Source organism: Vicugna pacos, chromosome 9 (genome assembly GCF_048564905.1).
Source record: "Vicugna pacos chromosome 9, VicPac4, whole genome shotgun sequence".
In the NCBI taxonomy this organism is placed as follows: domain Eukaryota; kingdom Metazoa; phylum Chordata; class Mammalia; order Artiodactyla; family Camelidae; genus Vicugna; species Vicugna pacos.
In genome coordinates, this window is record NC_132995.1 from 31,637,858 (window position 1) to 31,663,509 (window position 25,652).

A 25,652-nucleotide genomic window follows, 5' to 3' on the forward strand; every position below is an offset into this window, starting at 1 on the left:
GAGGTCAGGTGTTCCCACAGCCTGCTGGAGTTCCCCATCACAGCCTAGCACCTAATTAATTCTCTTTCCTGGGAGAGGAAGGGGATATTCCTCAAGGACAGGGACCAAGACTGCTGTGTTTCCAAATGTAGCACCTAGCATTACGCTTGCCAAGTAAATGCTTAAACATTTACAGAAGGAAGAAAGAAAAGGAGAGGGGAGTGAGAAAGAAAGAAAGAAGGGAGGGAGGGAGGGGAAGGAGAGACCCTCCACATTGTTTCCATCTCTCCTTCCATTTCTGTCCATCTCTCTCTGTCTCCATCTCTAATCATCTAAAATCTCTTTCTCTGACAATCCATCCATCAGTGCAGCTGATCATCTGTTTCTGACCCTTCCCCTCCATCTCTGACCCATGCCCCTGGGAGTGGCCGGAGTGCCCGCAGTCCTGCCCCTGCAAGTCACTCCAAGATCCGCTGCTCTCCAGGCTCAGGAGGTCAAGAGCCTAGAGTGCACGCGCCAGATGTTTCCCCACAGGGGGTCCTTAGGTTTCGCGCCTGGATTGCGGAATAGAGGTTGGGCGGTCCAGCCCTGCTGGTGCTTGCAGCCGAGGGGGGAAAGGCGGAGAAAGGAAGAGAGGAGAAAAGAGGAGGAGGGCGAGAGGGGGAAGGGGGCGGAGAGGGGCGGGCCTGAGCGGCCCCTCTCTCCCAGCCGCCACACTGCCAGCGCCCTCCCAGCCCAGCCGGCCACATCTGGCTGCTGCCCTCCCTAGTTTCCGCTGCATCCAGACTTCCTCAGGCGGTGGCTGGAGGCTGCGCATCTGGGGCTTTAAACATACAAAGGCTTTGCCAGGACCGGCGAGAGCAGGCTGCGCGGCGCGGGCTGGGACGCGGGGGCCGGACCATGCGCCGCTGAGGCGGGCGAAGCCTAAACCACCGAGTCAAGTAGCCTCTCGGAGCGCAGCGCTGCGCGGCGGAGCAGGCGCCAGCCAGGCGGCGACGCGGCCGCACGCACCGAGCCAGCCACCCCCGGGCGACGCGCGGGGCCCGGGAGCGCAATGACCAAGGCGCGAGTGGCCCGGGGCGCGCTCTCCAGCCCCCTGCGGGCGCTCTGCGTCCTGGGCTGCCTGTTGGGCCGCGCCGCCGCCGCGCCGTCGCCCATCATCAAGTTCCCTGGAGATGTCGCCCCCAAAACGGACAAAGAGTTGGCTGTGGTGAGTTGCTGTGCTGGCCTCATCCAGCCAAGTTTAGACAAACTTAGGAGGTGGAGGATGAGGGACTTCCCACCACCCCACCTCCGGAGGCTGGCGGGGGAGGGGGGGGTCTTCCCGCCACCCCTCCCCCACTCCTCCCCCCATCCCCAGGGTGGGCGCACAGCGTGGGGGATGGGCTTCAGAAAACAGCCTGGGGTGGTCCTTGGCCAGCAGAAGGAGGGATCTCTTTGGCAAACCTCAGGGGAACTTTAGTAAGAGGGGAAGGCCTTTGATAAAAAACTTGGCAACTTTCAGGACCCAGCAGGGGGGCGAGCCGCCAGCGGGGGCGGGGAAGGGAGTGCTTTGGCAAACCCCTGGAAAGGGCCCCTTTAGCAAATAACAAGGACATTGTCTAGTATCTGAGATTTTGCAAAGGGGGCGACTTTGTAAACAACTTTTGGACACATCTGGAGGGTTGACTAACCAGGCCCTTGGACAGAGTGCTGGTAGGCCTTTGGCAAAAAGCCCAAAGGGGTGTCTTGCATATGGTAGCGGATCCTTTAAACCCTAGTAGGATTTAGGGGAGAGGGTCTTTTGGCACATGAGTTGGATAAATTTTCGCACACACGAGCGTGAGTGCTCTGGGCAGAACGGGACTTGGCAAACATCTGGGACCTTTGGCACACATCTGGAGAGGGGCCTTGGACAAACCTCTCTACTGGCCATTTTTGGCGAATATTTGGAGCTGGAGGGACGCGGACGGCGCATCTTTTTCGAATGGTTCAGTGAACAAATTGGTCAAAGAGGGTCAAGGGTTAGATCTTGGAAAGTTTCCTCGAACTTCTCCAAAGGGGTCGGAGGACAGAGAGAACTGGCGGGCAGGGCGGAGGGAGGGCCAGCACGAGGGCTCCGGCGCGTGGGGCGGGGGCGGACCGAGCTGGGCTTGGGTCGGAGAGCCGCCAGGGAGCCCTCCCTCCTGGCGGGTCTCCGAGCTGCGGCTCGTGTGTTGTTTTGCGAGAGCGCGCGGGCGCTCCTGGCCTGAGGGGCATTCTGGCCACGGCGTTGCACTAGCAGGGATGGGGGCAGCCGAAAGGCCTGGGTCTGGGGACCCCTCAAGATGTTCCTTCCAGCCCGGTTCTCCTTCAAAGCCCTTACCCTCCTGCAGCCGGACCCACCCAGGGAACCACTTGTCAGGCTGTGACAGTACCCTTGCCACTTTTCCAGCATCTAGGTCTCTGCCCTTTCTGGATAAATAGGTTAGGAGACCGTACACGTTTAGAGGGCTACTTTTCTCACGGGTCTGGAGCTGGTCTGCCTAATGATGGGACTGGGGGTGAGAGTGAGGGAGCAGCTTTGGAGCACTGGGTTCCCATATACCCTCTACAGCATACGGAAGTCCATGGAGCCCAGGGGCAGTGCAGTGGGGGGGGTTTGAGAAACCAGGCTCTAGACTTAGACTGCCTGGCTTCAGATCAGTGGGTGCACTGATTAACTGGCCCGGTAAATCTGGAGCAAGTGACTTAACTTCTCAGTTTTGGCTTCTTCTGCAAACTGAGGGTAAAAATGGTGCCTGTTTCAGGGTTAAAGGAGAGGTAGTCTTAGACACTTTGAAGGGCACCTGAGACATGGTAAACACTCAATAATCATTTGTCATTATAACAACAACTACTATTATTATTATTGCACCTCTATTTCCCTTTTCCTAACTACCCTCTGAAGCAAGATTATGATGCCAGTGATAAGATTTCCTGGCTCCTTCTGCCGTTTCTATCACATAATTAATTTTGCATTTATTTGGTCCTTCAGCCTCCCCACACTGGGATTCAAACCCTAGAGACTAGAAACGTCTGTTGTGCACACCACTTGACCCCCACCAGCACTAGCACAGGGCGTGGCACCTTGGAAGTGTCAAAAAGTATTTGTTGAACAAATAAATGAGCTAGCTGACTGGTCCCCGCTCCCCTGCAGGGGCCTGTTTGATTGTGGCCTCAGTTTGGGCTGAGCTGGCTGCACAGTACCCGAAGGACAGGACTGTTTTCTTTTGGGAAATGTTAGATCCAGGATTTGAACCCAGGTCTGTCTGTTGCTGAAGTCGACTCACATAGCCTTTGAATCTCCTTATAAGAAAAGTGAGGAAAATCATCCCTATGTCATCAGCAGTTTGTTGGATTAAAAGAGTTGATGGAAGGAGATGGGGTGGTAAAGGGTACAGTTCCTGGAGCCAGACTTCTCAGGTTCGAGTTCAGTTCTGCCCTCTGTGAGCTGTGTGATCTTAGGCAAGTTTCTTAACCTCTCTGCTTTAGTTTCCTCTGTATGATGGAGATAGTAATAATGTCAACACTGTAGAGTTGCTGTGAGCATTAAATTAAATAAGTTAATACTTGCTGACATCTGTGCCTGGGCATATAGTAAGCACCCAACTTGTGCTCCCAAACCATGCCCCCTTCACCTTTTATGCCACTCAGCTAGTGGGGTAACCCAGGGCTCCACCCAGTGCCCTTGCGTTTGTGACTCCTTTGGTCTATACTGTACCATCCTAACGTGGCTGCTTGCCTCGGGGTGCTTGTTTCTTCCAGCAATACCTGAACACCTTCTACGGCTGCCCCAAGGAGAGTTGTAACCTGTTTGTGCTGAAGGACACACTGAAGAAGATGCAGAAGTTCTTCGGGCTGCCCCAGACAGGCGAGCTCGACCAGAACACCATCGAGACCATGCGGAAGCCGCGCTGTGGCAACCCCGACGTGGCCAACTACAACTTCTTCCCCCGCAAGCCCAAGTGGGACAAGAACCAAGTCACTTACAGGTACCAGGGCAGGGCTGCGGGAGGCGGGGCCCCGGGGCAAGGGACACTGCGTCTCGTTGGGCGTTGCCCTCTCCCCACTCCAGGGACCCAGGAGGTATCTTGGGAGGGCGAGACATTTTAAGGAGTCTGCGTACAAAGTGCTTTAGGAACAGGCGTCGGACAGACCAGGACTTGAATCTCACACTTACCGGCTTTGGGGCATTGGGCTGCTTCCTTTTCAGTCTGCTGAGCCTTGGTTTTCCAATCTACAAAATGGGGTTAAAGCAAAACCTTCCTCGTAGGTTGGTTGGGAACTGGATCACGTACGTAAAGGGCTTTCACGGTGTCCGGCGTTTAGTAAGAGTGTAATAAACACTAGTCACTACTACTGGTAGGTGGGGTCATGGGGCAGGTAAAGCGAACTTGATCAGTTGCTAATTAGGTTTAATATTATAGAGTTGTTATAATTGGCTGTTAACTGGGCTGAGAGCTCTGTGCTGAATGACTAGTGCTGGATTCCAAGCATGAGATCTCTGCTGTGTCCCGTAATTCACTATCTATACCCCTTCCCTCCCCACCAGCCCCCCGGAATGCAGAGACTGCTAGGACGGATCCGGGCTGATCTAAGACTTCATGGGCCCTCAAGGCATTCTGGGTGGGCTCTTCTCCCAGCGAGCTCTGCTCTACATGCACACACATGCACCTGCGTGTGCAGACACACTCACATGCACACACTCGTGCACACAAACCCATGTACCCTCACACATACGCACACGCTTGCACATCTGTGCACATGCGCCCACCCTTGTGCACAGTCATGCAGGCTCACACACAATTGCATATACACACACTTGCACACACGCACACAATCGCGTGCATAGGCGCAGCCGTACACGCTCATACGCGTTTCTACCACCTCCAGGATCATTGGCTACACCCCTGATCTGGACCCCGAGACAGTGGATGATGCCTTCGCTCGTGCCTTCCAAGTCTGGAGTGATGTGACCCCACTGCGGTTTTCTCGGATCCATGATGGAGAGGCTGACATCATGATCAACTTTGGCCGCTGGGGTAGGCAGAAGAGGGGCCAGCAGGGGGACTAGTGTAGAGACAGGGGTGATCTGGACATTAAAGAGGCACAGGAGGCTCCTTTCCAGCTTAGCTAGGAGGGCAGAGATGTAAACACTGGAGTGGTGTGGATGGGAGCAGACTAGCGTCTGCCGCATGAATGTGAAGGCGAGGATGTGACCCTGGGTATTCCCCGGAGGCAGTGTGAACCAGAAAGCAGTGGTCTGTCCTCACTGTCCAATATGATAGCCCTTGGGTTCATAGGGCTACTGGCTTCTAAATTAGCTAAAATTAAATAAAATTTAAAATTCAGTTTTGTGGTCACACTAGCCACATTTCTAGTGCTCAGGAGCCACGTGAGGCTAGTGCCTGTTAAACTGGACAAAGCATGTTCCCATCACGCGGGACGTTCTGTTGGATAACACTGGTAGACGCCAAGGAACCCTGATACGAGAGTGGGTCAGATACTATGGAGCAGGGTAGACTTGAAAGTAAGTGGAATAGAACCCAGGGTCAGGGGCGCCATGCTGGCTGGTGGTGGGAACACTGGCAGTAGTGTAGACATGTAGGTAGGCAGTGTAGACATACTGAGTAGTATGTGACAAGGGTAAGTGTCATAGGCACAGGAGACAATGTAGATGTGGGTAGGTGGGGTGGCCCTGGGGGGCAAAGGGGTTTCGAGGGTTAGTGCTGTGGGTGTTGGTGATAGTATTGGTGATGACATGAAGGTAGGTGATACGGCTAAGAGAGCAGCGTGGGCGTGAGTGTAGATGGTTTAGACACTGGGGACAATGAGGATAGGAGGATGGGTGCTGAGGACACTGGTGTGGCAGTGTAGATATGTGAGTAGGTATGGTGTCATTGGCAGTAGTGTAGACAATGAAGTAGTGTAGACTTGGAGTGGTGTAGACCGTAGGATGGCAACAATCAAGTCAGCAACTCTGTTGACTCATTCTGTCCCCAGTCCTGGATAACCCAGCTGGGACTGGGGATGGGGACAGATGCTAGGGGGTGGGCTAACGTGCCCCAACCGGGGGTGCGATATCGCTGGGTTTCAGTGCCCAGCCTGGGCAGCTAGAAGCTGAGAGCCAGTGTGTTTCAGAGCATGGAGATGGATACCCCTTTGATGGCAAAGATGGGCTCCTGGCTCACGCCTTCGCCCCTGGCCCTGGCGTTGGGGGAGACTCCCACTTTGATGACGATGAGCTGTGGACCCTGGGGGAAGGGCAAGGTAAGAAAGTGACCGTCCGCATCCCAAGCCTCCTCCCCGGTCCTCGGCATGCCTCCCTGTCACCTAGCAACAAGGACTGTGGCTTCCCTGGCTACCTTGGGCCCTTCCATCTACTCTGATGGGACCAGAGAGATGGGAGGAGGAGGGAGGTCACACACCCGGGTGAGTGAGACTCATAGTCTCCAAAGAAAGGCCTGGAGAGGCTGACCCTCCACCCTGTGTGGCCCCTCAGTGGTCCGCGTGAAGTATGGGAACGCCGACGGGGAGTATTGCAAGTTCCCCTTCCTGTTCAACGGCAAAGAGTACACCAGCTGCACGGACACGGGCCGCAGCGACGGCTTCCTCTGGTGCTCCACCACCTACAACTTTGACAAGGATGGCAAGTACGGCTTCTGCCCTCATGAAGGTGAGCGTCCACGCGCCCCCAGGCTTTCCATCCCAGGCTCCCTCTTCCCGGCCTCCACACTCCCCATGCTTGGCACTGCCACTCAGCCAGCATCCCCACAACGTCCTCCAGGCCCCACGTCCCAATTTGAGCCATCACTGTCCCTCTCATCTGTGCGATGATTCACTTAATACTTTGATTAAACCAATTCCCTTTTTTAAGTTTCGCCATTAGCCATAATATTTTTCAAATAGCAGGTTTGACGTGCTAATTATTTTTTTCTAACATGCATTAGAATTAACTTAGAATGGGGGGGGGGTGTAGCTCAAGTGGTAGAGTGAATGGTTAGTATGCACGAGGTCCTGGGTTCAATCTCCAGTACCTCCTCTAAAAATAAACAAGCAAATAAATGAATAAATTACCCCTCCCCCCCAATGTAAAAATAAAATAAAAAATTTTAAAAATGAGTTAAAAAAAAAAGAATGAACTTAGAATGATTAAAATGCCCAATGGTTCTCTTCAGAATCACTCTCTTCACTCTAGTAGGATTAGGGGTTCAAGGGCATGAGTAGAAGCTTAGGGATGGATCAGAAGCCTAGCAGTGGAATGGGAGGCAAGACTCAGACACAGAGGTTGGTACCCAACCTGGCTTGGGGACACTGACCCCAGGAGTTTCAGCCATTACTCCTGATTGTCATGCTGACTCTGTGTGTGTGTGTGTGTGTGTGTGTGTCTGGGCACGAGGGCTGTTCCATCTGCCTCTCCCTTTCTTGGTCTCCATCTATCTTTGCTTGTGTCTGCATCTCTGTGTCTTGACAAAGGCATTAGGTTTGACAGTATTTGTGTGTGTGTTTTTGTCAATGCCTGAGACAAGATTTTCATATATTTTGAAGCCATGTAGAGGAAGTAGTTTTTCAAAGGAGTAAGGGTATGAAATACACACTCAATCCTTTTTTAGTACACCCTTGACACTTCAAAAATCATAAAAAGACAGCACATACAACTTCATACTTGATCAAGTCACTGTGTTTAATGATTCTCCAGATTGAAAGCCCAGAAAATGTGGGGAAAATGGGAGAAAATTTGAAATTTTTTAAAATACTTTTTTCTTCCCCATCTCATAAAGACCACTTGATCTACGGATATATAGATTCCTCTGTCTTCTTGGCTGTAGTTTTACATGTTTGTGAATCTCTCTGACTTTACTGAACCCTGAGCACCAGCCATGCTGACAGAGGGAAAGAAACAAAGAGTGAATTAACTGTGCTCCTGTTTACACTTTTAGTACCAAAGCTCACGCAATGCTTTGTATTAAGTAAGAGTTCAAAGCACTGACCAGAAAGTCAGCAATATTTAAAAACAAATATATTTCATATGTCTTGCATTTCCCAGTAGGGTTTCAGGTGGCGTTAACCCTCCCACGTATCAACCCCTGTGATCAGAACTGAATGTTTTGTTAATAGAAATGGGAGCAGATGTAATTTGTAAGTTTGGGAAGGGTTTTTCCCTGCTCTGGACATTAGCCATTTACTTGGTCTTTAGCCAGATGCAAGTTCGCACGACATGCACGTGTTTGGGTCTTGCGGCAGAGGTGCTGGTTACTCAGCCCCTCCTGACTGCTGAGTCAGTGTCTGCCTCTCTCCATCCCTTTGGGGGCAGGATCTGAGGAGAGATAGGGGCTTCCTGGGTGGTAGAAGTGCAGCTGTTGGGAGGCCAGAGGCGGAGACTGGTCTCCATCGAGGTTAACACTTTGCCTTTCCCACTTTGAGGCTACCAAGGCAACTGACCTCAGTGTTGCCTCCTCCTTTAGTCCCGTTGTTCTTGGTGTAGCAGGAGAAGGTCGCTGGGGTGGGAAGAGAGGAGCAGTGAGGGTGTGGGGCCCCGAGACCTGTGGTGGGGGGCCAGGGACCAGGCTGTCTTCTGGCCATGATGGAGTTAATGGGGGCTGGTGAGGTCACCTCTGGCTCCGTTGTGCACAGATGGTCCTTGTTACGCACTTGTGGTTTTGCGAGTTGGCAAATCAAGAGATGCACCATTTTGTAGCTTTGGGGTGGATGAGGGTACGGGGGAGCAGGGGGAGAACCCAAGACAGACAAGCCCAGACTCTTAATCCTCCTCTCTCCCCTGAACTCTCCAATCATGGTGCATGTCAGAGTGGGAGCCTGGGTGTGTGTTAAAAGGTTCCCAAAGATACCACCTTCTCCTCCTCCCTCCCTCCCCCTCCTCTCCCTCCTGCAGGGACCACAGCATCCAGGAAGGTGGTGGTGGGGGAGGTTGAAAGGAAGTGAAGCTTTCTCTGTGTGTGCGCACGCGCATGTGTGACAGAGAGTGAGCCAGGGAGAGGGTGAGATGAGGGTGTTCTGTAGTTTTCAGTTACAGCTCTCATCCAATTTTCCTGTTTCTGTGACCATGAGCAGTTCCAGAATCAGCTTTCTCCGAACCCCAGTTTCCCTGTCTGTCAAATGGAGAGGCTCTTGCTCTCCTGCCCACTGTGGATGTAGGGGCACAAGAGTGGACTGGGGCTGAGGCAGAGTCTGGAGGCCCCCTGCTGGGTGCCAAGTGTTAACTGTTGTATTGCTGGGGTGGGGTGGGGTCCATCAATTCCCACAGGAAGAATGGGGTTGGCCAGGGAGGTAGGGGTAGTTACCCATTGCAGCTCAGAGAAGCAGCAAGTCGCCAACCCGTGTAGATGTTTTTTAATATTTTACCAATGCTACAACTTCCCTGGTGTGAGCCTGCAGGTGGGGAGCCAGCCAGCTCTGTGCCCACGCAGGTGTCCAGGGATGGGCAGGTGGGTGGTATCTCTCACATTCGCTCTTTCCTCCCCCCAGCCTTGTTCACTATGGGTGGCAACGCCGACGGTCAGCCCTGCAAGTTCCCATTCCGCTTCCAGGGCACATCCTATGACAGCTGTACCACGGAGGGCCGTACTGACGGCTACCGCTGGTGCGGTACCACTGAGGACTACGACCGCGACAAGAAGTACGGCTTCTGCCCCGAGACTGGTGGGTGTCATGCTTCTCCCTGCCCTCTGGTAGAAAACCGCTGATAGCCCCCTCCTCACCCCCTTTCCCCAGGACAGAGGTGCTAGGCAGGACACTTAGCAGCTGCTACAGCACAGACGTTGGGCACCAAAGGCCATTTCGGCCGAATTGGTGATGCCTGATGTCAGTCCCGCCCAGGACCCTCTCTGAGTGACCCACCTTCTTTCAGGCCCCCTGACAGTGGTCTCTTCCTCTTTCCAACCTCAAAGTCTCTCTTCCCAGCCTTTCTTTGTCTTACTCTGTATCTCAGTTTTTTAGTCTCTTTTTCAGTGAGGACTCCCTTCCTCCTCCCTCCCTCCAACAGGTATTTACTGAGCACCTGCTCTCTGCAGGAGACACAGGTAGGCCTTCCGCAGGACTGTCTGTGATGGGTCTCCTGCCCTAGGCAAGTGTGTTGCCATCATCAGCTCTGCCCAGCTCCCTTTGCCTCTGGCCCCTGTGGCCCCATCCATGGGTGGCTAATTAAAGCTCAGGAATCTGGCTGCCTGGGTTTGAATCCCAGCCCTGCCACTTCCCAGTAGTATCCTCTCGGGCAAGTTACTTCATCTCTCTGAGCTCCAGGCTCCCCGTCCTTGAAACTGGGGGGAGAATATGCACAGGGTTGCTGTGGAGGGCCGGCGGGGTGAAAGGTGTACAAAGCATTTGATCCAGTTCCCTGAGCTGAGCAAGTACTTGCTAAGCTTGTTTTATTATCCATATCGTGTCGTTCCCCGGTGGTGGCCTCAGACCCCTCGCTGCCCTCTGACGCATGTCCCTAACCCCACAGCCATGTCCACTGTCGGCGGGAACTCGGAAGGCGCCCCCTGTGTCTTCCCCTTCACCTTCCTGGGCAACAAGCATGAGAGCTGCACCAGCGCTGGCCGCAGTGACGGGAAGCTGTGGTGCGCAACCACGGCCAACTACGACGATGACCGCAAGTGGGGCTTCTGCCCTGACCAAGGTACAGGCCCTGGCCATGGGCAGAGGCACCGCACACCCCAAATCTTCCAGAGTCCCCACCCACCACGGGCATAGACACTGCCTCCCAGATGCCCACCCACCCTGGTAGAGATGCTGCCCATTCCAGGGGAGACCCGTCCCCTGCTTAGACGTGAGATGGAGACATGGCCTCCAAAATAAGACCCCATCCATCCCAGTACCCGCTTCCTGCATGGAAAGGAGCTTTCCCGAGGAGATGCTGCTTTCTTTCCATCTCTCCACCCCTCCAGGTGGGGCTGTCACTGCCGAAAATGTCTCGGTGCTGGGCGCAGGAACCCTGGGCAGGAAAAGAGAAGAAAATGGGAGGAGCCTCATCCTTGCCCCACCCCCACCCTCCACATAGCACAGGCGAGCCCCCAGAGCCCACCCTCCCTGCCCCATCCACCCCATCCACACCATCCTTTGCCAAATTGTGAATGGAGGAGTCCTTGTCAGTGTCAGGTGCTGAAAACACAGCTGCCTGGGGCGGCTCCCTGCCCTCCAGGACTCATAGGCTGGAGTGAAAGAGTGTCCAGGAGACAGGCCATGACCGTACTGTGTGGTCAGTGCAGTGAGCAGGGTCCTTGTGGGGGACTGTGCCCACTCTAGTCTGCAGGACCCAGTGTCATTGGGCTCAGAGCTCCAGATGGCCAGGTGAGTGCACTGGTCCCTGGCCGGCCAGAATTAGGTCGGCCCATCCTTATGTTCCTTTTTTTCTTTTTTAACTCCCAATGAGATGGAACTTGAAGAATGCCAACTGATAGAGGCTGACCAAAGGAGGTTTTACTTACTTATTTTTTAATTTTATGTATTTATTTATTTTACATATATTGAATGTTGTGTCAAAGGAGTTTTTCTTACCCTCCGCCAAATGCCATGCTAGGAAATGTCCTGATTTTACCTGCTCTGCTCCAGCCTCTCCCTAAGGTGGGATGTTTCACCTGCTGGAATGGTTTAAGGCTCCAAAGCTGGCTGGGTGCACCCTGGGTGCATATTAGTTTCCTGGGGCCGGCAGAACACAGTACCACAAACCAGGTGGCTTAAAACAGTGGAAATGTATCTCTTGTCCTTAGGGAGTCACCTAGAAGTCTAAAATCAAGGTGTCAGTAAGGCCACATCCGTCCATTGTTACCTGGCCATATGTGTTCATCCCTATGCATCTCTCCTGATAAGAACATGGGTCCTTAAGGGTCCACCCTACTCCAGGATGGCTTCATTTTCACTTACATCCTAACTTATCTGCAGAGATGCTATTTCCAAAGAAGGTCACGGTCAAGTTAGGACTTGAATCTGTCTTTTGGGGGAACACGATTCAAGCCACAACAGCGTGTGACATAGGGTTTACCTGCTGTCTGTGGCTGAGCCTGGGCAGCTACTCCAAGTGAGAGTTTTTTATTGCTTTCCCTGGGGCAGAAACAGTGGACCCGCGGGGCCAGTCTCTCACCACTGTCTTACCTCTTTGGATACCCCTCAGAGCAGGTTTTGCCTCTAGTCTTTATAGAGAAACACAGAAAGCCAGGAAGCAGGAATTTTAACAAATGGAACTTTCAGTAGAGATTTGTTTAAGTGCTGTGTTCTCTCCTTTATAGCACACATGCAGCCCACCTGGAAAGGGCAAGGGGACTTTGGCTGGCTCTAGTTGTAAGCAATAGGCGTGGTCTGTTAACCCCAGAATTTTGGGAGCAGGAAGAATCAGGACATGCCACTTCCAGGGTCTCAGCACCACCATGGGGATGTCCTCAAATGTCTCCATCGCTGGGGCCAGGCTTGACTCCTCTCTCATCTCTCATCCCTCTCATCTTGTCCCCCTCCCTCCCCTCCCTGCGGCCCAGGGTACAGCCTGTTCCTGGTGGCAGCCCATGAATTTGGCCACGCAATGGGGCTGGAGCACTCACAGGATCCCGGAGCCCTGATGGCACCCATTTATACCTACACCAAGAACTTCCGCCTGTCCCATGATGACATCAAGGGCATTCAAGATCTCTACGGTACGCTGCAGCCTGGGGGTCTTGGGGAGGGGTCTGAGGAGGTCGTACAGCTGGCAGTGGAAGCCCAGGGAGTGAAACCATCCAGATTCATCCATCCAGGACTGCGGGAGCCCAGGGCAGGAGGCAGGAGTGTTGACCTGGTCTGGGGATATCAGAGCAACACCCCAAGGGGCCCTCGGACAGCCCCTTCCTTTCCAGATAACAATAGTATCCGAGCCCCTCTGGGCTCCCCAGAGCCACACTGCGAGGCGGGCAGAGCAGAAATCAGTGCTCCATTTTCTAGGTGGGTCAGCTGAGGCCTGAGAAAGGTAACCCTTCTGGCCCAAGGTCAACCAGGTGTAAGCCTCCAGGTGAGGTTTGGAATCCAGGAGAGTTAGCTCAATACAGGGTAGAATTTCCCAGCGTGTGGAATGATCTTGATGATACAGGAATGCAAGTTTCTGGTTTTCCTAGCAATTCTTTTAACATGAAATAGGATCAACACAGCAAGTACCCAAAACCATTTATTTTTATTAATGCTTGCCATGAGGCCAGAGTTTACGAAGTGATTCCTTTTGTTTTTTTTTTAAGTAAATATATAATGGTACTGATGGTACCTGCATAAAGCCAAAACGGTGAAAGTGGTCCTGGAGTGACAAAGTGTCGGGAACATGAGACTTGGGAAAGGACTGCAGTGGAAATGAGAGGCTCTGGGTTCAAGTGCGGCCTCTGTCACTCACTAGCTGCAAGAGATGGAGCTGATTGTTCCCTCTCCAGACTCAGTTTCCTCATCTCTAAACTGTGGCTGGTTATCCCAGGGAATGAAGGAGTAAACCCTTGAGAAAGTGTCACCCCCAGTGCTGGACCCACGTGTTCCCTCTGACTGCCTGGACTCTCGTGGGCTCATGAATCTAAGCTTTGGGTTTGAATCCTTGGGCAGGTCATACTACCTTTCTGGGCGTCGGTTTCCTCATCTGTGAAATGGGGGTTATAATGATGCCTTCCTCCCAGGGACGTGGAGAGGACGGATTTGGGGAATACTGGGAAAGCATTTATAAAAGGCAAAGGGCTTCAGGACTCTGGTTTCTGTTCCGTCTCCTTGACTCCTTGTCTCCTTGCCTTCCTTGGGCTGACACTGAGGCCAGAACACTCTTCCTTCTGACCCTCAGCGGGTTGGGTGGTCCAGCCTGGGGACTCAGCCTTGTGAGGAGAACCCCTGGAGCTGGAGAGGGTCTGAGGTCACGTGTTCTCCCCCAGGGGCTTCCCCCGACATTGATGTTGGCACTGGCCCCACCCCCACACTGGGCCCCATCACTCCGGAGATCTGCAAACAGGACATTGTCTTTGATGGCATCTCTCAGATCCGTGGGGAGATCTTCTTCTTCAAGGACCGGTGAGTGCGAGTGCTGGCTTCCTGTCCTCCTTGCCCTCTGCCTCTTCCCCATTATCCTGCCCCCATCCTTTGCTCAAGGACCCCACTGGGGGCTTCCCAGGATGACCTGTATTAGACCATTTTTGCTGCATGTCAGACAGTCTCCGGATCTCGGTGGCTACCCCAGCAGGCATTTCCTGGGCTCTCTCCTAGTCTGTGGGTCTACTAGGTATCTTGACTTTGGGCTACAGTTTGGGCTCAGGGGTGCTCTGCATGTCCCTCGTTCTCCTGGGATTAGCAGCTACCCGTGGCAGATGGCAGAAGCACGGGAGGCCAGACCAAACCACATAAGTACATGTAAAGCCTCCACTCTCAACATGTTTGAGAATATTCCACTGGCTGAAGCTAATCATATGGCCAAGCCCAGCGCCCACTCAAAGGGGTGGTTCTGCAAAGTCACATGACAACACACGTGGACGTGTATTTCTAAAATAGGGATGGAGGAAAGAATTGGGAAAAATATCCTGTCTACCACAGGCCTTCTCCCGGAATGGCCCTGACTTCAAATGTTCTATGTATGGGGAACAAGTAACCACAGGGTAGAGACAGGTGGTGTCCTTCATGCTATAAATAAAGGCCCCCACTCTGTCCACCCAACTGTCCTAGAGGCAGGCAGAATCTAGGACTGCATTAAAGGATCCCTCCATCAACCATCCATCCATCCATCCATCTACCTATTATCCATCTATCATCCATTATCCACCCATCCATCCATTATCTCTCCATCCATCATCCCATATCCGTCAGTTCATCTATCATCCATCCACATGTCCATCTGCACCTTCATTCATAGAGCATAGTAGTTGAGAGAATGGCTCTGGAGCCGGATTGCCTGGGTTAGAATCTTGGACCTGCTACTAACTGGTTGCATGATTATAGGCAAGGCAATTGTGTATCTTCTTTTGACCTCAATTTCCTCTTCTCTAAAATGGGATTAATAGTCCAGCCTGTCTCGTAGGGCTGTTGTAAGGATTAGCTGAGCTTAGAACACCTGACACAGAGTTAAGTGTGCTCAGTCATACTAGCTGTTATTATCAACAAATGACTACTTGGCATCGACTGTGCCAAATCCTTTGCTAGGCTCTGGGAGCTGGGGGTGGGGGGCGTTGTGCTGGGGGCGGAGGGGCTACTTACTGCCTGGATCAGTGTTCTCAAAAAGAGCTCAGCGGATCTCCCACACCAGAACCACCTGGAGTGTGAGTGTTAAAAGTGTGGGTTTCCGCCCCCATCCCAGGCCCTCTGACTCGAGTCTCAGGGAATGGGTCCCAGGCATCTGCATTTTAGAAAATTCACTCAGTGATTCTGATGCACATGAGTGTTTGAGCACCCCCAGCCTGGTTTGGGGAACAGAAGCAAGCAGGACTGACAGCGTGCATGGCAGAATGAAAGAAATGTGACCACAGAGGCATTGACCAAATGCTCTGTGGACGCTTCCGACTTTCATTTTCTGAGGAAAGTTCCAGAGAGGAAGCCTCACTGGAGCAAGGACATTAATTCAGATGGACAGTGGTGGGGCTGGCAAGTGGGGAACGTTTGAGACAAGAGAACTGCAAGAGCAAAGCTGCAGAGATGTGAAAGTTCCACGCTTATGTCGGGTGGACCAGCAAGCCTGGGGGAGCTGGAAGATGTCCCAAAAATTCTTGCAGAGGGCCTCCTCTACTCCAGGCACTGGGCTAAGTGCCTGGGGGCAGATGCCAGTAGGGAGAGCGCAAGAGTGCAGAGAGAGTTGAGACTCAAAAATGCAATGAGAAGTCAGGTCCATCGGGCCACGAACGCTCCAACCAGGATGTGTAACAGCAGATGTCCGTGCTGTCCTACAGCCCCCCCCAACAGGGCTTGGGAAGAGATGAGTCTGGGGGCCCCACTCCCCAGCACAATCCTTAGTCTGGAGCACTTCCCCCTAAGGAAATCCTGACCACACATGCAGATCTGAGTACAGAGCTAGGAAAGGGCGCAGAGCCCGGGCCCAAGTCGGAGCCATCCCTGGCCTGACACATCACACTTTTCTTTGAAAAAGATGTTGATGAGTGTTTAATGGGTTCGCTGAATTAATCAGTAAATATTTCAGCCCTGACCACGTGCAAAAATTGGTGCTAGATATTGTGAGGAGACAAGAAAAGCAATGCTGTTGGATAATAAAACTCAGACTTCAGAGTCAGATCTGGATTTGAATCCCGGTAATTCCATTACCTCTCTGAGCATCATTTGCCAAATAAGGATTGTGATGCTTTCCTGTAGCAGGATGTTTTGGCTGCAAGTAACAGAGAACCCCAACTCAAACCAGCTTAAACAACGGAGAGAAATTACTCCCACGTGGTACAGAGTCCAGGGGTTGGGCTGCCTCCAGGGGCAGAAAGAAGGTCATTGACTCAGTGAAATCTTTGTCCACTTCTGTCCTCCGTATTGACTTTGTCCTAAGGCAGGGCCACACGATGACTGCCAGTGGCAATCGGGGCTGTAAACTTCCTTGCCCACATCCAGCAGAAGAGAGGGAGAGAGATCTCCAGATGTGAAATACGAGGTCACATGGCCACCGCCGAATCAATTACAGTTGCCAGGGAACATTAATCTCTGATAGGCTTGGATCAGTGGTTCTTAAACTTTGGCATGTGTTAGAACCATCTGGAAGGCTTGTTGAAACACAGATTACTAGGCCTCAAGCCCAGAGGGTCTGATTCATAGGTCCTGAGTTGGGGCCCAATAATTTGCATTTCTAATGAGTTTCAGATGCTGGTCTGGTGATCCCACTTTGAGAACCGGTAGCTTAAACTCATCAGAATGGGGGTTGGGTCCACTTTTGGGGAAGGACGATCATCAGTGTGGGGTTTTATGAGGAAGGATGAGAGGGAGGGTAGACCACTGAGAGTGCACATTGTATTTATAGTACTGTGACATTTACATTTTACAAGCCACGTAAAGTGCCTGGCACTTAGTAGGCCCTCAGGGAACGACGGCTCTTATTACTCTTGCCAAATGCATGAATCCATCATTTCAACCCTAGGAAATGCTTTTGAGTGCCATCAGACCCTACCTCAACTGGCTTCTAATCTGGCAGGAAAGATAAGACACTGCAAAAAGCAAACAATCAAACTACTGTTCGGGCACTCAGTGTTGATGATTTTGAGAAGCTCAGAGGAGGGAGAACACAGTATGGACAGAGGTAGTTAAGGAAGGCTTCCTGGAGGAGGGAGCAAGAGAGGAAGCAAAGAGGTTGCTTCTCAGCCCTGGCATCTTGCAGAGGGCTCTGCCCATTCTCCAGCCCTTCTCCAGCTGTTCTTTGATCTTGGCTCCTCCATCGAGGGAGACATCCTGGGATGTTTCTGAATGGGCTCAGGGAGGCATATGTGGTTACAGCTGCAGAGTGAAGGTGTGGTTTCCTGTGTCCCCTTCCCCCGCCCAGGTTCATTTGGCGGACAGTGACGCCACGTGACAAGCCCATGGGACCCCTGCTGGTGGCCACTTTCTGGCCTGAGCTCCCGGAAAAGATCGATGCTGTGTACGAGGCCCCACAGGAGGAGAAGGCTGTGTTCTTTGCAGGTGTGTGGGAGGAGAGCTGCCTGGCCCTCGGCTCCAGGGGGCACTGCACTGCTGTTCCTGGGCACCTGTGGGTGTTCCCCCTCCTTTCCCGACCCACTCTTTCTACCATCATCTCCAAAACCCTGGGATTCATCTGAGAGACTGGTTCAGACACCCAGCATCAACTAGCATTGGCCCACAGAGCGAACATTTCAATTGCCTTTTAATTATTTTTAGTCCTTCTGATTCCTTCTCTAGAAGTAAAATGACAGTTTAGTGCTGGTGTCTCTCACTCCTGTCTAATGCTGGAGCTTTTAGCAGATGCCCATTTTAGTTAGAATTTTTTTTTAAATACCAATTTGTTTTCATTTTTAATGTTTAATTTATTTCTGTAGACTTAAGAATTAATTCCTGGAAAGCACAATATTAAGTTAAGAGTTAAGTAATAGGATGAGGAATCTCTGTAAGTGGGAAAAATCACCAAGGTAGGGTCATCTGGCTAGCATTTGGGAAACCCTGCTCATTAATCTTCTTTCAAGCACCTGCTGTGTGCCAGGGATTCAGCCCCTGCTCTCAGGGAGCTCATAAACTAGTGGGAGAGACAGAAAACCAGGCTGTTAACGAGGGAGCGCAGTAAGGGCTGTGATGGGGGAGGGAGGCTGAAGTAGGGGCACAGGGATGGCTTCCTGGAGGAGCTGAAGGCTCAGACAGCACCGTGGGTACACGTTCCACCAGCCAGCTCTCCAGCTCCTCCATCCCAGAGTGATCAGGGCAACTGCTGGCCCACAGGACACCTTTGTGCAAATTAGAAAAAGCTACCCCTTAGGGCAGGCATGGCACTGAGAATCTGTGGCTTGGTGAGTGAAGCCAGGGTGGGACTCACTCCCACTGCCTTTCTTGGCCCTGTACCTCCCGTAACCAATTTGTAAAACTTTATATGTGAGCCCTGATTCTGGGCATTGAATGTGGAAGTGAGCAGGACTTGTGTTCCTGTTGAGAACAGCCCCATTGGGCTCCCCTGCCAGGTGGATGGTGGGAGGAAGAGGCTCCAGCACCTGCCACCAACACGCCCTTCGCTTCCACCCCAGGGAATGAATACTGGGTCTATTCAGCCAGCACCCTGGAGCGAGGGTACCCCAAGCCGCTGACCAGCCTGGGGCTTCCTCCTGATGTCCAAAAAGTGGATGCTGCCTTTAACTGGAGCAAGAACAAGAAGACATACATCTTCGCTGGAGACAAGTTCTGGAGGTAAGGGAGGGCAGTGTGGAGGAGGCCAGCTGCATGGAAGTGGAGAAGACACTGTGGCTTCGAGCTTCCTGGGTCACGTTTGGAGGTTGGTGGGCCATGGATACCCCCCTCTCTGGTCTCTAATCTTTCAGAGCTACGGGCCCTCTAAGATATCACCAAGGGTGAACCATCCTTAGGCACGTTATTGGTACAATTCTGGTTAAACTCCTATCCTTTCTCAGAAGTCTTTTGATTGGACCCTTGCCTGTCTGGTCTGGAGCCTCTTATTTTAGGGTGAGGCACTAAAGAAGCAGGTAATAAAAATAAAGAGAACAGCTGCTACTGCTGACACTGTGTGCCAGACACTATTCCAAAGGCTTACGAGGTGGGTATTATTATTCCCATTTTATAAGTGAGGAAATGGGTTCAGAGAGGTTAAGTATCTAGCTTAAAGTCACACAGCCAAGTCGTGACAGACTGGGATTTGAACCCTGGGGTTCTGGCTCCCAGATGACCTGCTGCTCTTCACTGTTCTACTCTGTACCTGAGATAGTGGGATCCCAAGAGATGGGGTTGGTGGAGGCAGGGATGGCAGAGGGCAAAATATGATGAAGACTGATGGGTGTGTTGACCGCGGAGCGAGCATCCAAATCTGGCCCCACTGGAAGCAGCAGGCACCCTCTGGCCAGTCTGCCACAGGCCCAGTGGCAGTGGGTGCAGGCTGGTAGGGTGCCAGTTTGGAAGCAGGTAGCTCTCTGCTCCAGCTCATCCAGCTAAAGGGAAGGGTTTGGTTTTGAGAGGCCATGGTCAGGGCTAAGGATCAGGGGGCCCAGACCTTAGGAATTTGATTATAAATCTTCACACTCCTTTGATAAGCAAACTGAGCTCCAAAGAAATTGAATAACTTGTCTAAGTTACTTATAGGCAAGTGTGTTGGCCACAGAGTTAGGACTGTCACAGCTTCTTCTGTCTTCTAGCTCTGGGCCCCCTGCGCTGCACCTTCAGGGTCATTTGGTCAGTGGGGAAGGAATGGTCATCCTCCTTCCCCGGCAGTGTCCCCACGCTCCTCCTGTGGCTGCATCTGGACCTGTGTCTGCCATCCCTGGAACAATCCTGCTTCCTTCCCAAGGCCTCTCTCTCCTCCCTCATCTCCTCCTCACCCCTGTGCCTAGCTGCCCTGCATTCAGAAGCTGTTTATGTCCCAGGCTGCCGTGTCAGAGTGGAATTCCAGACATATCACTAAGATACTTAGCAGCTTAAGCTGATTGATATCTCAAGCCTCAAAAAAGAAAACAGTCAGCCAGGAAACTGCAGAGCAGGCGCTCTGCCCACAGGCTCAGAAATGCTCCTGGGCATGCACACGTACTGAAAACAGCATCTTGGCATGGTTGGCGCCCCAAATCTCCAAACCTTAGAATCATGCACAGTAAGAGCCAGCCTCACAGAGACGTGAATCTTAGAGTCACAGTACCCTAGTGTCTTTGAATCATGGTGTTGGGAGGATATTTATAATCATCCTCCAGGCACACCCTGTGAATGTAAACATATGGGGACAGACATGTCCACATGTAATCGTGAGTGTGTGTATGTGTGCACACACAAGTGCATGCAGAGGGATGCTCAGGGTCCCGTGGTACCTTGCCAGGCTTTGGGCAGAGTTATCTGCTTCCCAGTCTTTTTTCTGCAACAAACACCTCCCAAAGCCTAGATCTGGGATGGACAGCCTGCTCTACAGAGGAAGCTCTGTGAATCCTCCTTAAAAGCAGCAGAGCTGAACCATTCATTGCAGGTCCTGGGCAGGGTTTCGAAAGGAGACAGCTCTTTTTCCCAAGAGAAGTGGTTAATAAGCTCGAAACATTGGTCCAAAGTGTGTAGATGCTCAGGCCTCCTTGCTGGAGAAGGAGGGAGCGCCCCAGTGACAGAGGATAAGCAGCTGCTTCCAGCTTGGGCGTCCTCTAGTTCATGCCAGGGAGTGCTCGGCCCTTGCTTCTGGAAGCTTCCACTAAGCCCACAGAAGGATACTCAATATCTTCTACGTGCCAAGCATTTACTTAGATGCTGGAAAACGGGGGTCAAGACATAGTCATTCTGCTTGGGGAGCTTAATATTGTGAGTGAAAGAGGGATTAGCACGTACAAATAAAACAGCAGTGGGTGGTGTGGATGGGTTGCTGGAATTTTGAGCTGGGAAACTTGGTTTTGGTACCTCAGGTCACAAGAAAGCATGTTAGGTTTTGTAAGAAGTCTCGTGATGGAGTTGAGATGAAGGAAGGCTTTCCTGGCAGTTCTCAGGGTGATGGGCAGAGGGGGAAGACCCCTGTAGAAGGAGGTTCACGGGGGAAGCTGTTGTTGGCACCCAGGATGGAGGTGGTCGGGCTGGCTGCAGGGAGGAAGAGAGTCAGCGTGAGGCCCTGCAGAGGAGCGCTTGGCTGTCCTCAGGATGGCATTCAGACATAGATCTGCCTAGAAAATTAGCACCGTGAGGGCAAGACTTGATCTTGTTGACTGATATGCCCAGCAACAAGTGTGAGCTCATTAAATATTTACAGAATAATAAATAAATTGTGTGTAAGTGGAGGAGCCAAGGAATGAAAATGACCCCAGCCTTTTAAAATTTCTCCAAAAAAATTAAGAAGACAGAGATGTTGCTAGCCAGGAAGAAGACTGTGCCAACCAATACTCAAGGTATTTACACAAATTAATGGCAGGGCCAGGATAACGACTTGCCCTGAGACCGGCATCTGGGACTGAAGTGACAGGAAGTCCACCTTGTGACTAACAGGGCTTGGGCTCATGCAGTGTATTGTGACCTCACTGTCCCGGCTAAGATCGTCGCCCAGGACGTGGACTATCAACTCCACTTGACAGATGCAGAAGCGACACTTGTCCGAGCCACCCAGTGAAGGGCAGTGATGGGGCAGGACCCTGTCGCTGGGCTCCTAGCCTAGTGCTCTTGGTACTATAGCTTGTAGGAAACTAACACTTGCCAAATACCCACCCAGTACCAGATCCTGGGACGGGCACTACGCATGTGTTATTTCATTTCAAATATATGTTAATTAAATACATTGAACACAGCCCATCTTACAGCTGGTAAAACTGAGTGTCAGAGAGCAACTTGCCACCCTGGAGCCAGACAGTCCTGGATTGGACTCCCGCTTAGAAACTGGGTGCCCTTTTTAAGCCTCTGGTCTATAAAATGGGTATTAATTGTGTCATAAGATTGACGTCCAAATTGATTGAGAAAGTAGATGGAAAGTGATTAACGCACTGCTTAAACATTAGCAGTAGAAACAAGCCTTTTGAGGACAGCTTCTTATTACTGAATCCAAGGTTAACAAATTCCAGGAATGTGATTATCATCAAAATGAGAACATAAAAACTTATAACTGTCACGGATACCATAATATTTACAAAGGACTCATTCAGTATGAAGAATAGATTCAGAAAAAGATCCCACAGGCAGTTAGACAATTTAGAATCAAAAAGTTAAAAAGAAAAAAGTGCAGTAATCACAAGATTGTTTTTATGGGACTGTCCAGTCACCTGATTAGTGAGGAGTCACGTTGGATTTACCCAGGTCTCACTCCCCGCCCCTCGGCTCTAGTTGTTGGCCTCCCCGAAGGGCTAGGTCTGGTTTCCTGTGCTCACCCAGGAGCCCTCAGCTGGGCCCTCCCTTCCACGTTGGGATCGGGGGGTGCTGGCCTTTAGGGAGGCCGGCTGGTTCACCATGGCTGTTTCCTTGCAGATACAATGAAGTGAAGAAGAAAATGGATCCTGGCTTCCCCAAGCTCATTGCAGACGCCTGGAACGCCATCCCTGATAACTTGGATGCCGTGGTGGACCTGCAGGGCGGTGGTGAGCTGCCCAGGCCTCTGTCCGCTTTCTAGGACTCCCCGCCCCCGGCTGGGGCCCCGCTCCTTGCAAGCACACACTCCCTCATTGTGTGGGGTGGCATGCAGATCCCCAGGAAAACAAACCAGCCTCTTCAGCCCAGTGCTGGGAAGACATCCAGACCCCTGACCTCTGCTCACTCAGCTGGCTCCAGGCAGTAAGACCCAGAAAGGCCCCTCACAGCTGCAGGGCCTGGAGCCAGGGAGCAGGGAGGGCGGGAGGCCTGCCGGGGGTGAGAAACACGGGCTCTGTGCCGTGGATTCATTCTGGGGTTTGATCCAGGCCCTTTTGGGTTCTGTATGAGGCCTTGTGACCGCCTCTCATTAGCAGAAGGATGGCTCCGTTTGAGACGGGACAAACTTTGTTATGCCCTGCTGCTGATGTGGCAAAGATCTCCCATCAGCTCAAGTTGTCCCTGGTCCCTTACTGAATAAAGTGGCCAGTACCAGTGAGGGATAGAATTTGGAGCTTGGAAACCATATTCCTGAGGAGGCTTCTAGGAGGTCCTAGAAATGAGTCCAGTTTGGTTTTTTAGAGGATATTTCAATTAAATTCCACACAGATGCTTTTTGAGTTCCCATCCTCTGCTAAGCACATGGCCCTGACCTCCAGAGGCTAAAGGTCTTACATGTCCAAGAAAAAGCAGGATACGGTGAGGTGTTAGGTTAAGGATTATCTTCAGAAATAAACGTCTGTTGAACATGTACAACGTGCATGGATTTTAAAGGAAGTAAATGAGATCGTATATGTCAGAAGTAAGAAATTCCGAAGTCCATAGGGTCCAGGCTGGGAGCATAAATGAGTGAAGCAGGCAGAACAGACAGTAGGGAGTGGTGGGGTCTGCGGAGTGCATGGCTCGTTTTCAGGGGACCGTTGCTTCTCTGTTTCTGATGATTGCTGCCCCACAAGAACAGGGGAGCAGTTATTTGATATTCTAACTCTTTCAAAAGAAAGCGAGAAGTCTGTATTTTCGTATGATGTTTCCAGATGTTTACATGTTGGCAACTTATTCAGAACTCAACACAAGACAAAACTGTTAACAAACTTGTGTGAGCTAAATAAAACCCATCTGTGGGCTTGATGGGGCTAGCAGCCTCCTGGAAATAGAAAGTGCCTAGTTTGGTGCTTGGGCTCAGTGGAGTACTGTAATTTATATTAATAATAGCATCTATCATCTCATTTAATCCTCACCACAAGGCCTAAGAGGGGGTATCTTTATCCACATCTTAAAGATGAAGAAGCAGAGACTCAGCTCAGTTCCAAGCTATTTCCCTTCGTTTGGCCTCAGAAGGGTCTTCTGTGATGTAAAAGCTTCTTCCCTACGGCAGGCAGACTCGTAAAGCTTTCAGGAACCTTCCAGGTACCATGATATCTTCTCTTCTCGTTCTCATTCCTCTTCTCTTTCTCATCCCAGGTCACAGCTACTTCTTCAAGGGCGCATATTACCTGAAGCTGGAGAACCAAAGTCTGAAGAGCGTGAAGTTCGGAAGCGTCAAATCCGACTGGCTAGGCTGCTGAGCTGGCCCCGCTCCCCCAGGGGCCTGCCTCTCCATCACTTTCTGCACACCGGGCCCTGGGCACCAGGGAAGGACCCGGCTGGGCCTGGCAGCCCTCAGCTAGCTCTGTAGTTAATCAGCATTCTCACCCCAACCTGGTAATTTAAGAATCCGCAGAGTGGCTCTGCCCTGTGTTCAAGGAAAGGTGCTGATTGTACCCCTCCCCGTGTCCCTCCCCACTCCCATATTTCACCAGCCCTCCAGAGCCACCCCCAAAGAGATGCTTTGATATTCTCAATGCAGCCCTGCCTTGGGCTGCCCTGGTGCTGCCACACTTCATTCAGGCTCCTCTCCCTCCACAACCATCTGTGGCTTACAGCACCCTGGGATCCAACAGAGACTGTCTCAAGAGGGCACTGGTGGCCCGACAGCCTGGCCTGGCATGGGGCTGAGGGAGAAGGGCATGGCCAGGTGGCCCCCCCACCCCAGACACCTGGCCTTCTCACTGCTGGCTGCCTTAGGACTGTCCCTACATTAGCAGTTTGCTTTGGATGCACTTTGTTCTTTTCTTTTGATCTTTTTTCTTTTTCCACTTTGAAACTGCATTTCCTGACAGAAGGGCTCAGGTTGTCTGAAGTCACTGCACGATGCCTCTCAGTCCACATAGTGATGGTTCCCTTGTGCGTTCTATTTAGTATGTCCCTCCTCTGTTACTTCCTCCACTGGATGGAGGAAAATCAAGCCATGGCCCCCGCTCAGCCCTCCCCTCCTCTCCCGTCAACAGTTCCCCGTGGGAAACATCAACAGTATGAATAAAGACACCAATTGAGTGGCCGTGTGTTTGCTGGCTGTTTTAGCAGAGCCTAGAGGGGCTCCCACCCCAGCCAGAAGAAGAAACTTGTAAAGTCTTAAGTCTCTGCTCCCTGCAGGGAACAGGTGACATCTGGGAAGGTCAGAGCTGCCAAAATAAGCAGCAAGAGACTCTCGGGGTGGGTGAGCTGGAGTCCCTCTGTCCTGTGGAAGGAGCCCTCGAACAGCAGCTTTTCTGTTTAATCGCAAGGCCTTGTTCAAGGTTTCCATCCTTCTTGAGTCTCAGATTCTTAATAATTGACAGCAACACGCATTCTAATACTAATAACAATGAACAACAGTAATACCGGCTCCATTAACAGAATGCTTACTGTGTGCCGGGCAGTTCACATGCATCACTTTATTTAATCTTTACAGCAACCTGAAGGGGAGAGGCCATTATTACTCAAATTTTATTGATGAGAAAACTGAGGCCTGGAGACAAGTAATTTGCCCACGGTACTGTAGATATCGGGTAACATCCTGAGTCAAGGCCAAAGACGACCTAGAGAAGGAGCTTTAGCCAAAGGGGAGTATCTCCATCAGCAGTATTGCCCTCCACCTTCCCCGAAGTCCCCTAAGTAAACACAGCTAGGGGAGGGAAGTGTATGCTTTCTATTAGTGGGTAAGCTCCTTA

At 51.8% G+C, this 25,652-nt stretch overlaps 1 protein-coding gene across 1 annotated transcript; it reads left to right on the forward strand.

Annotated features, from left to right (window-relative positions):
• Positions 1 to 683: 683 nt before the first annotated feature.
• MMP2 (matrix metallopeptidase 2) lies at positions 684 to 25,000 on the forward strand. The gene is made up of 13 exons (XM_015242264.3): positions 684 to 1,189; positions 3,745 to 3,971; positions 4,873 to 5,021; positions 6,121 to 6,249; positions 6,482 to 6,655; positions 9,466 to 9,639; positions 10,445 to 10,618; positions 12,468 to 12,623; positions 13,860 to 13,995; positions 17,435 to 17,571; positions 18,639 to 18,798; positions 22,525 to 22,634; positions 24,085 to 25,000. Exons 1-13 carry the CDS (start codon positions 1,034 to 1,036, stop codon positions 24,186 to 24,188), a joined length of 1,986 nt encoding a protein of 661 aa, XP_015097750.2. The 5' UTR covers positions 684 to 1,033; the 3' UTR covers positions 24,189 to 25,000.
• The last annotated feature ends 652 nt before the right edge of the window (positions 25,001 to 25,652 follow it).

Bases quoted from the DNA above. Each gene is read 5' to 3' on its own strand.
- MMP2 (XM_015242264.3), top strand. From the start codon at position 1,034: ATGACCAAGGCGCGAGTGGCCCGGGGCGCGCTCTCCAGCCCCCTGCGG. The intron at 6,656-9,465 runs GTGAGCGTCCAC...TCCTCCCCCCAG, and splicing joins CGGCTTCTGCCCTCATGAAG to CCTTGTTCACTATGGGTGGC. The intron at 22,635-24,084 runs GTGAGCTGCCCA...TTCTCATCCCAG, and splicing joins GGTGGACCTGCAGGGCGGTG to GTCACAGCTACTTCTTCAAG.